This window comes from Ixodes scapularis, unplaced genomic scaffold (genome assembly GCF_016920785.2).
Source record: "Ixodes scapularis isolate PalLabHiFi unplaced genomic scaffold, ASM1692078v2 PGA_scaffold10__122_contigs__length_95168666, whole genome shotgun sequence".
Lineage (NCBI taxonomy): Eukaryota > Metazoa > Arthropoda > Arachnida > Ixodida > Ixodidae > Ixodes > Ixodes scapularis.
The window spans coordinates 45,446,043-45,461,179 of NW_024609836.1; the positions used below are offsets into that span (position 1 = coordinate 45,446,043).

General features: G+C 45.5%; 1 protein-coding gene across 1 annotated transcript in view; it reads right to left on the bottom strand.

The window, feature by feature from the left end:
- LOC8041650 (hypoxia-inducible factor 1-alpha) overlaps positions 1–15,137 on the bottom strand; it is a 216,962-nt gene that overhangs the window by 105,228 nt on the left and 96,597 nt on the right. The window contains 3 exon segments of the mRNA XM_029992579.4: positions 940–1,208; positions 4,002–4,208; positions 12,988–13,127. Of these exon segments, the coding sequence (XP_029848439.2) occupies positions 940–1,208; positions 4,002–4,208; positions 12,988–13,127 (616 nt within the window).

Genomic DNA, 15,137 nt, shown 5'->3' on the forward strand with positions numbered 1-15,137 from the left:
GACCAGCTGTGCTAATAGCCCGGTGGCCACAACATCCGACACTGCCACCGCACCGAACTGGGTTCAATCCCCGCCGGAGCTCGAACCTTATTCAATGACTTTATAAAAAAAATGTTAACCTCTTTGACGCTCCCAGCATGTTGCGTTCACGAGGCTCGCCACGACGGTCGTTACGAGCTCGTTCGTGACAATTTTCTTATAAGGAAAGGTTCCTAAAACACACTTTGCATTAAAAGTGCAGGATTGCTGCGCCTTCACCACGCGCATATTTTTGAGCGTCAGACGACGCGCTTTTCGCTTCATCGAATCGTAGCGTCGGCTGCGGCCAGATTTAAAGCAAAACTGAGTACGGTGCTACCACCAGCTGCAGAGACTAAAAGCCAATGGGACCGCACCACAAATGCTGGCCGACGTAGAGTACCTTTTTCGAAACCTTGTAGAGCGACGTCGGCAGTCGCCGTTCTTCGGGCACAAGGCACACAATTAGGTCCGAGCCCTAGACGAACGCCGATGCGGCATTCATTCTCAACGCAACCGAGCCGAATTCCCACCGAACACCGCTGTAGCCGTCGCGTCCGACACGGGCCAAAGTACGTGCCCGAGCAATGATAGACTGGGATAATGTGCCATTTTCAAAATTCCGAAATGACGCATAGATTATGTGCGGCCGCCATTAGCCAATCGTGCACCGTGAGCACGCGTTGGACGCGAGAGCTTCGTCGGCATTCCGATTGTACTCGAATCGAAGTGCATTTTGCACGAGTGCTACGTTGGTGCTCGACGCGAACTCGGAGCCGATCGCGAGCTTCACGCCGGAAGCGATGAGACCAACTAATGGCGGCTGCGCATAATCTATGCATCATTTCGCAATTTTGGAAAGGGTCTGTGTGCACGGCAGACACGGATAATTGGTGCAACAACTACTAGACGGCGCCGCACCTGTCGTCGACGTGGGTGAAGCGCATGCTGGGGCTGTGGCGGCTGAGGAAGGTCCGGCTGCCGAGCGGCACCTCGATGTTGGAAGGGTGAGGGATGGGCTGTGCCACGCACACCAGGAAGCGGCGCTGCTCCTTGGCCGGCGCCTGGCCGCACGGCTCTGGAGACGCCTCGGACGGTTCCGGCGGCTCCTCTTCTTCCTCCGCGTCGTCCTCCCGATGCGACGACGGGGCTACATCGCGGAGCACCCGGTGCCCCACGCAGTGTAGCACCTGCGCGTCGGGGAAAGAGGGCGTCGTCGTACGGAACGCTTCGTTTGAAAGACGTGCGGCATGTCCCACCAAAACATTTTGAAGTGTTTCTCTCGCTGCAAAAATTACGTACGCATCGCCGAACACTCTGTCTACGTCGACACAAAGCACTGGCGATGCGGACCGGATACCAAAGTTTCGGAACTGACGGTCATCTTTTTCGAAGGGATTTCTTTCAATGGGAACACCGGGCTCATTTTTGGTGGCTCGCGTGATTCATCCTCATCTATTCGTGGGCGTTGTTGGCCACTGTTTTACCGTCGAAAACTTCCGAAAAGTAATTCCTACTTTCACGCATCTTTCTTTCTTTATTGGCTCGAAAACTTCAGACAATCTCACAAACAATTGTTTCTCATAGTGAATACATTCGTTTGATCTTACAAATAGTTAAAAACCCTCGCTCTATTGAAATGCAATTCGAGGGCCACCTTCTAGACGGCGCCAGTGGGTTCGCTCGTCGTAAGAGACCACGGAACTCGGTCGTAAGCAAAAGCATGTGTGTTAACCAGCCTTTAGTCGCCTGGTCACGATCTTAGTGGCGACGCAGCAGTGGAGGCAAATACGTCACACGCCTGTTCCAACCATTCAACAAAAACTGACGTGGCCTTGGGTCGGAACGTTGTAATAACGTCAACCCTCGCGTCGCCTCGTCATTTTTGCCAACACTTTTACGACCAACTGCCAGGACCATGACAAGCAATTAGATGCACCATTGGTTCCTGCGACATCCTTTGTCATCACTTCGGGGCTGCTTTCGATGCATTGGTGGTATATGTGGCTTGCACCGACGTTGCATCGGCGGCCACTGTGATGGCCTCGCTGCAGAGCGCATAGCTTCTACTGTGTACCGTATTTTCCGATGTATAAGTCGTATTTGTTTCCCAAATTTTCGCAGATGCATCTTATGCAGCAGTCCAGCCTAAATGCACTTTTTCCAATAAGTATGGACCTCGACTGTGCAAGATGTAGGCAGCACTGACATTTACAAAGAAGCAGAAATAGCTTATAGAACGGAAAATATGGTGTATGTTGCATCACTGAATTTTCTTTTCACAGCAAGAACAAGTGGAAATGACCACAAGCTTGATGAGATAATGTCACACGCAAGCCGTAAACCATATTTTCTGGCCTATAACTTGTACCACTACATAAGTCGCACCCTCCTATAGACGACCGTTTTCATGAAAAAGCTGGTGCTTTTTCAAATGGCATCTTTCTATAAGTTGCACATAGCTACGGAGGACTGCAAAGGATGGCGCGCAGAGGAGCTGCAGCTGCAGACCGTTGTTGCCACGCTTCGGACAGTCTTCATCAGGTCATTGATGGGCGTGCTGCCATTCCTCCTTTGGGTTAAATGTTGATGCGACCTAAATTTTGCACCGTTAAGGCCCGTTCACTCCCTTGCGACCTCTTAAAACTGGATTCCTTGAAACCTTTTACGAGAGGACACACTGGCGCCATCTATTGGGTAGCAGTGTAAACTTGGTGGTCCGGCATATTTTCTATTTCCCTCGCACGTTATCCTTTCTTTCTTGGCTCGAAAAACTTTTGCCAACGTTATAAACGATCCTTTCTTATAGGTATTACGCACATTTGACCTCGGAAATACAGCAAAACCTTCGCTCTGTGAAATGCAGTTCCGGGGTCACCGCATAGATGGCGCCAGCATGCCAGTGTGTTCTCTCGTCCTAAGAAATTTTAAGAGGTTTTAACTAAGTATCGTCTCCCTCGGTCGTACTCAGTTGTAAGAGTGTGAACGGGCCTTCAAAGTCCATATATGCAAAAAAAAGTGCTAAAAAAACACTGAATGTAGGAAAAAAAAACTGTTTTCTATCTGGCTAGGACAGGCAAATCTAAAAATAAAAGTTTGCCGAAAAACACTTTATATATTGATATAAATTTTTCGATTTATGGGCAAAACCGTAATTGTAGCCTGTGAGATGATGATGATAGCATTTGTACACAACTAGTGTGCCTCTGAGGTTCACCGAACTCGGAGAGCACACTAGAATGGTACAGTCTCCGGCGATATCAAAGACCCACTGGGAGCGCGTGGCCGAGGCAGTGGCTGGCGGGGGCGCTACGAGCGCTCCGGGCAATTCCATTCTGCTTCGAGGGGAGGATGCTCACTCGGGGCTCAGCACAAACTGATAAGCGCGCGCTTTAGCTGAGCCCCGAGTGAGCGTCCTCCCCTCAAAGCAGAGCGGAACTGCCCGGAGCGCTCGCAGCGCCCCGCCAGCCACCGCCTCGGCCACGCGCTCCCAGTGGGTCTTTCATATCGCCGGAGACTGTACAAATGCTACCATCATCATTTGACAAGCGTACACGGTTTTGCCCACAAATCGAAAAATTTGCATTGTAACATAAATATTGGACAAAAAAAATCTTGTTGTATAATATTTTTTTCTCCCTAGGTTTAGTGTTTTTTTAAAGTTGTACTGTTATATGGGACACACCAACGTAAATCTGGCAATATAAGCAAGACTCATACGTTGGAAAATATGACATACAATATTAAACGCGCCTGTAAATAAGACTCGTTTCGAGCATCGTAAGAACAGCCACTTATGAGGGGGGGATTTATATGCTGGAAAATATGGTACATGGTACAGCGCTGAATTTGCTTTTCTTGGCAGGAACAAACACAATGGAAACGACCACCTATACAGTGTAAGGATGTCACGTGCAAGTTGCATATACGACGCTGAATGCGCCGGTCAAAGGCACGTTTCGAGCCCCGTTCCCCCTACGTACCTTGTAGGACGAGGCGGACTTGACGCCGACGCCGCGACCCTTGCTGCCGAGGGCACAGCGTAAGCGCACAAAGAAGGAACACGGTTGCGGGAACTCCTCGCCACTCTCTGGGGCTTTGGCTGCTCCGCCGGGGCACAGCACCTCCTTCAGCTCGTCGTGGTCGCACGGGTGGCAGAACTCAAACAGGCTTTGGCCTATCAGGTCAACCTGGGGGGAATTGGCAGCGAACGATTACCACTGGCTATCAGTTGCGTTTATACTAGTGTACAGGACACAATTGTCGGCAAAGAGTCTTGTCTGGATTTTAGGATCTATGTCATTTATAATGTCTTTTATGTGGACAAGAAATAAGGAAGGCCTCAGAACGGATGCCTGGGGACTTAAAAAAATAAAAGAAAACTTTTAGGGAAGCAGAATGAGTGCTATTAATTTCGACACATTGCATTTTGTTGCTTAGGAAAGACCGCATCCATTGCAACGGTTCATTGTGAGCTCCTGCCGCTTTTAATTTAAAAAAGTATTTTAGAATGGCGGCGACTATTTCAACGTCTACCGTCAAAATACCTAAAATTCACTTCGATGCCTATGATATCACTTCCATAAAACCTGCAAAACGTCAAACTAGTGGCTTGATTATTTCGACGTCCCTGTCAATGCCGCCGTCATTTCGTGGTTTCATTCAGTTAATTTCCAATGGTGTTATCAGTGCTGTGTTGACATGTTGACAGAGTCATGTGTTGCTTGCCTAAGAAGTTTCGGTCTTAGTTGGCAGTGTTAAATGTCATATTCAGTGTGAGCGTGGCACTGGCTCGACAGTTGATCCTTTCGGTCATGACACGCCCGGCGGCAATGTTTTGAGCTCTCGCACGTCATTTCGGCATGCGTCTCACTTAAAATTTTGAATCTACAACAAAGGCGAGCTCGATATCCATCTGTCTTGCCTACACATAACAAATGTAAGTGCGTGCTCTACATAACACTGAAAAATTTGGCATGGTTTCGTGCCTTCATATCGTGTGAGCGCGTTCGTATGCTCGCAGTCTCGCTTTGCATCTGGCTCCCGCCATGTTTTGAACCGGATTTTGTGAGTTTGCTGTTTAGTTTAGATTTTCTGTTTGGTTTGGGTATAACAAGCCGGTTAACTACAAAACGATTGTGATGTTAAGTAAAAGGTTGTGAATGCAAACATTGTCTCCTTGATGTTTCTTTACTGGTGCGAACGAACAAAGTTCTGGTACGATTGTACGAGATACACATATTTGCCAATCAACTGAGAATTTAATGACACAACATTAAACTCTTTTGTCTACATAAAACACGTGAAATAAATCATGAAACGCAATGGTGCCGCATTCTGTAATGCTGGGCACAACCAAGCAAACGTGATGTGCTGCTTGTTAGCAGATGTTGTACTTTGAGAAGTTTTTTTTCCACATCAGTTAAAAAGTCATAAGAACTGCAGTTGATTGCACATTTGTTTTTGAAGAATGCATGTTGAACCACGATGCCACCTACAAGCAAGATGATATTTGTTTGATCGCCGCCTTTTATCACTTTTCAGTCCGAACTCCGGAGCTCCAAACCCCTCTAATGTTCTAAGTTCGAGATTTCAAACTAAGAGGAAGAATATTTTGACGGGGGCCATCAAAATAATACTGAAACTATTTTCACGTCTTCAGGAAGTGGTATCACGGACGTCAGAATATTATCTCAAATAATATTTGGATGTTGAAATAGTCACTACCTTTTAGAATACATGGCAACACTCAAATACAAAGACAAAAGGAGGAGAACTGGACAGCACTGTACGCTTTTGTCCTTGTCTTCGAGTGCTACCATGTATTCTAAAATTAAGCTCCAACTTGCCCAACAATCAGCACAATTCAGTTTAAATAAAGAAATTCATTGTGGGGCAGTGTCAAAGGCCTTGGCAAAGTCGATAAGCACCACATCAACTTGACCTTTGTCATTGGGGATGCTTGCCAAGTCATGTAAAGTGCAAACAAGCCGGGTTGTGATGGAGCATCTGTGCCAAAACAATGTCAGGAATCGGTAAAAAAAAAGGTTACTATTTTAAGATAATCAGTGATGCATGATTGTACACTACATTTTCAAGCAGTTTGGAAGGCATTCACCATATGTTCACGGAGTTTGGAACAGCGTTTAAGTTAGGGATGAGACCGCGCTTTTCGATTCAAAGCACAATTACCACAGCTCTAGAGCAGTATTCAAAGCTACGTTTGCCAAGGTAGTACTAGCTCCTATGCAAAAAGACACCATGGAGGCAATGAGATACACAAAGCGGACATGCTTGCACGCCGCCTATATTTGGAGTACAAGGCGACCGCTCGTCAACGAGAGCAGCAACGGAAACAAAACAATGCCGTTGGTAACACCGGTGCGAGAGTTTGTCCCTTCTTCCCACACTTTGAGACCTTGCCAGAAACGTATGCGGTCTATTAAAACACTTTGAGGGACTCCAGTCTCAGTGGCCACTGTGCACAATCGGATCCGTTACACGAACAAGACACCGTGCAGACAGATCACCCATTGTCTCCTCGGTAAACACGGTACACAAATGCGGCGCTCTACAGGACACGATTCTATGTGAAATGGAGTGTGGAACCTGAGACATTGAAGTCAGCTGTACCAGAAACTGAAGGCAGAGCAAGTTGTGCTTTTTTTTTTCTGCCTCGTTGAAATGCAAAAAAAAGAAGACAGATTCTTTTTTTTTTATATATGTTTAATATCCTGATTGATCCAGCTGCCATTAAATACAGAGCATGCACCCATGTTGCAATGAGAGCCCACCCCCCATTTTTCAAACACTCGAAATAGTATAGGCAAACGTCATAACAACTGCACACACCCCAGCAAATTTTCGAGCCCCCAGGGCTTGCCGAGGTACTCGTCTGCGTCAGCTACTCCTCCGAGAAGCCCGCGCAAACCAATGAAGCTTTACTCGCGTGCGTCGGTGCGAAGTGGTAAAGGTTGACACGAGAGAGCTGGTGCAAACTGGGCTCGACGAGGGCAGCACGGCTGTGTCGAAAATAAGAAATCCTGCCCCACACAGCTCCTGCACCGTACCGCCAGATCAAACAAGGGCCTATCCTATCGTGTGACCCTTCCGCCTTTTTGCTCTCCGTCCTACATAAATCCCCATCTTTGTCTATTTGTGATTACTTTTAACTTTCGCACTGGGGTTCTTGTCCAGTATTTTACGGCGGTCCAGAGTGATACTTTTTCCGTTTTATGAATTTGCTTCACTACACAGAAATTCCAATCTTTCCCACGCCACTTCTCTGTATTAGTGCTTCCCAGCCTGTACTTCACTTCTCCTTGCCTTGTGAGTAACAAAATGGAAAATTATGTTTTTAACTTCATACACATATCTTTAAAGGGCTACAGAAAAGAAATTCCAACACTCATTTTTAGTTTTAATGTGTTGCATGTTGCAGCATTACCTCAAAGATACCAGTCTTTCGTGGAAAGGCACAAGAAAACTCATTTTAAAGCTAATTAAATGATCTTTCAATGTGCACCTGGTAGATGCATGTGGAGCCTATTTGGGAGGTAATCTAGCAACGTTGGGGAACTAGCTACATAGTCATGACGTAGCAAGTTCCATTGGAGCACCACCGCTCTTTGGAATTCAACATTTTCCTTCATAGCTTTCCTCAACTCACAAATCGCGCGTTGTACCAAACCCTCATTTGTGTACCCAGACACAGCCACACTCCTTCTAGAAGATTAGGCCGTCGCTCAAAATTTTGACAAAAGTTGCTTCTTCCACTCCGTTTCCACCACCACAGTGCTGTGGAAGCTATGTGCTCCTTAGGCCAGCCCACAGGTATTTTGAAGTTGACGCTATTAGCACCACCACAACGCTGACAGCGCCACCAACAGCAAAGCTCATAACCACGCCAGCTTTGCTACGTCACGAATGTGGGGAATCTTTTTTTTCTGTTTTTGTTAGCGCCGGATATCCCATGACACATTGCGCTCTCTGTTCGCTTCTCTTCGCACCGTTTAGAACGAAAAATATAGCCAATCGTTCAAAATACAAAGGGGCGATTGTCGTTTACGGTTATTATCCGTCGTGCTTGACTCATTTCCGAACGAAATCTGAATATTTCGATTTTCGTTTCCGTACCCCTTTAACTCGATATACATACTTTTTAACTCAGTATTACTCAGTATATATACATACATAGACTACATTGCAACCGCTTTTCAGCGCTTACAATGAGAGGACACACTGGCACAATCTGTCGCCTGCAACACTACCGAGCCGTGTATAACTATACTGGAGGCTTTGCAGTCTTCGAGGGATCGAATCTATGCAGTATTTATGAGAAATAGCCACTTATAACACCGTAAGAATCATTTCGAGCTCACACTGAAAGAATGATGCATAAAACATGCAACATGTACCCCCCCTCCCCAAAAAAAAAAAAAAAATTACGGTGCATTTTTTGTTACTAAGATAAGCCACGCATCTCGAAACGTTCGCTCTCCGCCCAAATGTAACGCTAGCAGTCCGAACCAGATGTCGAAGTTTTGAAATAAACTGTCATCTCTTTCAAAAGCTAAACATATTTCTGAAAATTTCGATGGGAAAATGGGACCCGTAATTTCCCATTTTCGGTGACTGGCGCCGCTCGCCTCCACGTATTTGAGAGCTCCGTCGGCCGCCATTTTCCCGCTGAAAATTAAAAAATTCCCGCTGAAAATTAAAAAACCTGGTCATAATTTTTTAACAAGATGACGGTTAGCTTTGAAACCTTCCGGTTGGGACCGCTGGGGCTACATTTGGGCAAAGAATGAGCGTTCAACAATGCTTAGCTTATCTTTAAAAAAAAAGAAAAAAAAAAAAAAAAAAATTGTAAATTTTTTTTTTTTTTTTTTTGTGGGACACTTTATACAGAGTGTTTCAGAAAACGCAGGCCAAATCGCTCCTGAAAAAACTACTCATCGCAATGAAAAAAGGCTTGTGGCGTTTTGGTCTTTGGCCAGGGGCCTATTTAGGAAAATTAATAAAGTCCGGGATAATTAGACTGTTCATTATTTTTGCGTAATTAACTTTTTTAATATTGTGTTTAAGGGCATGGTTTAAATTAGAAAATTGCTCGGCATCATCGAAAACCACTAAATCAACAAATTGCAGAACGATAAAAGGCACGCAAAGCATTTTACGGCTTTCTGAAAAAGCGCACAAAATCGACGGGTTTTTAAGTTTCGGTTTGTTATGGGAGCGCATCTCCGCCCCGATGGCACCGCGCCCCGTGGAGAGATAGTGCTACCAACCTCTGCTGGGCTGTCACCGCGCAACGCAGCAGAGTCTGGTTGCACTATCTCTTCATGGGGTGCGGTGCTGTCGGGGTGGAGATGCGCTCCCATAACAAACCGAAACTTAAACACTCGTCAAATTTGTGCAGTTCTTCAGAAAGCCGTAAAATGCTTCACGTGCCTTCTATCGTTCTGCAATTTGTTGATTTAGTGATTTTCGATAATGCTGAACAATTTTCTAATTTAAACCATGCCCTTAAACACAATAATAAAAAAGTTAATGAGGCAAAAATAATTAACAAGTTAATTATCCCAGACTTTTCTTACATGGGCCCCCGGCCCAGGACCACAATGCCACAAGCCTTTTTTCGTTGCGATGAGTAGTTTTCGCACGAGCGATTTGGCCTGCGTTCTCTGAAACACCCTGTATAAGCGGACGGGGTGTGTTCCAAGAACACCCAATAGATGGAGCCAGCATGTCCTCTCGTCACAAGCATTCCCAAGCGGTCGATCACAGTCAGACACACACGTGAAAAATGTGGGAACGATCCTTATCTCCACTGTCGAGACACGCATGGGGGCTGTTCCGGGTGGTACAGATTAAGATCCAATTCAACAGATTTCTCCTTGCCCCACGAGTCTACCAAGCAGTTGACGAACCGACCGCACCGGCGATACTGCGAGCGCGATACCGGGGAAAGGGAGATACGCACGTGGCACATTTATGATCGCCTGTAGCCCAACAGCACGAAGAGCGGAGTTAGTCACACCCCTTGAGAGAAACCGCTCCAAGACAGCCAAGATAATGGCTCGGATATCCGCCGCTGCCGCCGCGTTGCGTAAAGGGCAGTATCTATATGGGACATCCAAACACGGCCGTGCGACTATCGGTGCCCCATTATCGCCTTCTCACTTTTGTAGAGAGTGCAGCAAACTGTCCTGGTCCATGAAACGTGGTCGTAACTAGAGCTGTAAAGTAACTAGTTATGAGTATAATTCATCCTAATTGGTCACATTTTCCCGTAACCTGTAGCTTGGTTTAGTTACGGTTACCCCTCCGAGACCCTTAATGTTCCGATAAAGTGGCGGTGCTATTGTTCATGGAAACTTTTAGTCGAGACGTCTATGTTACCGCCTTGAAACCTGTTGTAAGTAGTGGGTCGAATAGAACTCATGTTCGGACTGAATGAACACGTGTCTAAGCCAAACGTTGATGCAGCACTTGCATCCAATCTGTGCGCTCGTTGACCTTGATTAGGCGACGCCAGAAATTCAGAACTACGGCGCTCTTATCTAGGAAGTGTCGCTGGAACTCAATCCTGGTGGCAAGCTTGATCCTTGGAGTAGCTTGAAACCTTGGTTTTAATTTGCATGCTGATTGTACCTTTGCTGCTTAACATTAGCTCGCAGTGGAAGCTAAATAAGATCGCTCTCCCTCCTTTGTGAGGTTGTGACATTATCGTGATGTAAATTATCATAGGTGGTGACTGGAAATTATCTTTATGCTTCTGATGCTCTATGGCAGTACATTACCCCATTTGCTATACCTCTGGCAGGTATGGCTGAATGAATTATACAAAACCAAGAAATAATCCCGCTTTTGTTTATTTCGGAAGAGAGTCCCACTAAACTGCACTCGATGTGTCACATATGGATGCATGAACATCAGTCAGTGGGGGAAGAAGTACTTGAGGAGGACATGTGGTAATTTCGGTTTCATGAATTAATGCATTCCGTTTTCAGAAACTAATGTTAAGAATATAAAACCTGTATGCTTTATGAATGCAAAGCCAAATGCATAGCCAAGCCAAAGTATGAAAACTGATTAATAGCCTCTTTTATTTATGTTCGCTTTTTTCATAAGTTCTGAGACTGTTCCATGCCCACTGTAGCGCTTTCAGCACACGAGGACAGTGGTTAGAATTTTGAGGGGAAAATGCCCCAAAAGAGGAGTCTCATTAAGCCCTTTCTCTCAAAAAGGTCTTACCTTCCCTATATCCGGAAGCAACAGGAATAATGCTCAATTTGTTCCATTGGGATGCACATTCAGCTGAGACTTCGACATAACTAAGAATGTAGAAACAAATCTACAGTTTAAACAAATCATGAGAAAAGCACAGCAGCAATCAGTACTGCTATGAAGGAATCATGATGAAAACATATTATTCAAGATAATTAGAAATAATATTACATGGCCGTACTAGAATCGGCAACCTTTTGCTGCTGCAGCCCACATTGTTGCAAAGCGGAGACAGAGTGGGCCGGATGAAAATCCAGGGCAAGAAGGAGGAGAAGGGGGGAGGAGGGGGGAGGCAGAGAGGCGAGAGGTGATCGGATCACAAAAATAACAGATAAAGCAGAAAGTGAGCTGCTATGCTCAGTGCTGCAGGCTGTATTTCGTGTGGCTCCTGAAGCTGCAGGTTCTGCCTCCATCATTCATGCAGAGCTACACAGTTCTGATTTCAAAGTCCAATAACCGAGACAAACTAAAAAACATGTTACCGTCCACATTCTCTTTGTAATGTGGACTATAAGATTTTTGCTAAACTTCTGAAAAGTTGCTTGGTTGTAATCCTCATAGCGAGCCTCTGAGTGCGACAGAAACTGTTGAAATTGACAATAGTATGAACAGCGATTCCAAACGAAAAGTATGCTAAATACAACAACCTTAATTCTCAATTTCCAATGCCTCACTGTGGTGCTGATTTCCTGCTAGGCCGCTTCAGAGTCAATACGTCCAATTAGGTACACCAGGCTTGCAGCCAACAATAATTCTTGTGCCACTAGTCTTGAAGTGCATGTGTGTGTGCATGCGCCGTTGTGGGGGGGTGGGGTCATGTCTGGAAGCATGTCGAATGCTGCACAATGTCCCCCCTGGGCCGCCGGTTGCCGACCCCTGTGCTACAGAATAAGATCGCTGTTCCAAACTCAGCTCTGGATGCCAGCAATATGCTTCACCATTCATGAGTCAAATCTTTTATTTATATATTAATAACTTGATCTAAAGACATGATGATGAGGCCTACTCATTAGGAATTCATGAATTATTCATCTTTAGAACGATTTTAATGAAGGAAAGCCCAGCCCCAAGCATGACAACTTTCCCGTAGACAGTGCAGTTAACTGCTAAAGAACTATGACAGTGCCTGTAGTCAGTGGCAGGTCAAGAACGAAATGGAAGCTCCTCCCACCCCTTTCCACTTCAGCGGAGCGAACGGTGGAGTGGAGGTTGCCTCCTCTCCAGTGTTCACTCTGCTAGAGTGGAAACAGGTGGAAGGGGCTGCCACTTAGTTCTTGAACTGTCACGTTTCAGCTATGCCACGGAAGGAACTGTGGGATAGGTCGATCCCAAGCCTAAATTACAGCCCTGTAGTACTGGAATTCACTTCTAGTACCATAACACAGTTGACTGTTTAACAGACCCAAAACCCAAAACAAGAGGTCACTCATTATAAAGAAGCTAACTCTGATGGTGACAGCACATAGAAAAAATTGACACCAAACAGAATATAGTCTTAATGCAATCTTAATAACCTTTATCCAACACCGAAGGAACACTGAAAGCAAAATGGTGACGACTTGTCACGCTAAACCAAACCCGAGGACTCTTACCGCGATGGGCCAAACGCTGAACCCGAATGCCGTTCTTCGGCGGAGCGTAACGTTTGCTCGAAGTCCCTAAAGATTGAAACCTTACCTGATTCAGTCCAAGATGGCGGCTGATGTTCTCCGACAAGAAAAGCACGTCTCCGTCTGCTGACAGCACCACCAGGAATCCGTCCAGCGCCTCCAGCACGGACGCGTCGTAAGCACTGGACACCTTCTCTTCTTTTAGCTCTGCAGAGACACATGTGCAAAAGTAGGGACGACCTGAAGAAAGTCAGTAGCTAGCCCTACATTCAAAGTTTTCTAGGAATCACGCTGGATTCATAAGTTAAAGGCTGGTAGAGACATTTGCGTCTGACTGCGACCACTTACTACCGAGTGCCTTAACACCTCTTGGATTTAGGTGTTAGCCGTGGAACACTAAAGATTTCCGTATATTTAATATTTTTTTCCACGCATCATTCTTTCTTTCGTGGCTTGAAAAGCTTTTGGCAATGCTGCTAAGGGTCCTCTCGTCGCGAGAAATCGGAAGAACTCGGTCGTAAGCCAACGCAAATGTGCAAACCGGCCTTGATCGGCTGCTGAGCTACGACATCCTGCAACCGAAACGACAGAACAAGGTGGCACACGGGCACCACCTATCGGCCAGCCCTTGAGTGCTTCCATTGTGTGTATACCTTTTATGCACCATTCTTGAACCATGGGCTTGAAACAGTACTGCCAATGCCATAAACGACTATTTCTCATAGATAGTGTCTAGATTTAATCTCCCAGGTACTGCAAAGCCTTCGGTCTAGTTATACCTAGCAGATAAGAAGTAGGTTTGAGGGCCACCCAAGAGATGATGCTGGCATTCCATAGTGTTCAAGAGATCATAGCACGGTCAATCTCGGTCAAATGCAAACAAATGAGCGAACCAGCTCAAGTGTACAGAGTAAAACAACTTGCCTCCGTCTTTAATTACATTTGACACATCTGCCACAGACCACACCGTCAGTGAAGCACACAACGTGGCTGTGCTCGGTCTATATGCCAAAGCCTAACCAAAAGATGCCACTTGACTCGATCAAGCTCCCTGCTGTCTGCAACTCTGTTTATTTTTTAAAATAAAAGAACAGGTACTAATAGAAAAGACACGCAATGAAGAAGACTGGCTTCAGGTAACTTCATGTTACAGGGAGCCCCCAGCTAACTTCGAGTCGAATGTGGTTAACGAGCAATAATACAGCGCCCAACTAAGAACTGGTCATGTGCTGAAGAGCGTGGCAGTGCTCATTCTGCTTATTTCTTTTGACTGTCTGTTGTCTCTTAATGCTGTCATTCTCTCCAGCTATGTGTGCCAACCAGTCTTGATTAGAAATGCGTTACTACCGTGGAATACCGTGCATCCGCCCATTCCACATTATGCGCCCATTCCCAAATTTGTAAGATCTGAGAAAATACGCACAGTACATTTGCATGTAAAATTGATGACCGGACAAGCGCCCCTCCCCCATTTTTTTGCGATTATCCCCAAAGTTTGAGTGGGCGCTTGCCCGGTATTTTACGATAGTAACGCATTATTGTAACTTCGTTACTTTTTTGGTAACTTGTAACTGTAACAAGTTCACTTTTTAAAAATGTAACTTGTAACTGTAGTTCTATTACTTTTTTTCAGGTAACGGTAAAGGTAAGGACGTTACTTCTGTCGTTACTTTCCAATGAATAATGTATCAATGGACGAGTACAATCTAGCTATTCCTTGCACTTTCCAAATTGCTTGTTCCAACATTTCGAGTGTCAAGTTGGCCTTCCACAAACTTGTAAATACGCGTTCTATCTCACAAGTCACGACCTGAATATAGCCACGTGTAGATTTGATGAAAAAAAAATATCTAGCTATCTTTACGCACGCACTTCTACTTTGTGACTGAACACTTACATTTTAGTATCTGAAGCACAATCTACCTATGTTGCAGTTTTTCTTTTTCCTGCACAAACACTTTTTAATCGGGTGAATCAACCGTGAATCAACAATACACGAGGAGGGCACTGCGCATGTTTCATATTTTGATTAGCGCCACTACTCCACAATGCGCATGTTTTGTGTTTTGATTCTGTCCCACTATTCCGGCGTGGTGTCAACAATCGAGGCAAAATTTACTGCTGTTTGCGCGGGGTTTGTTTCTGGCTTGCCGGGTACAAACTAAAATATGTCAAGGGACTCTATGAACCCAGCGCAACCGTCAGTGAGCCAGCAAT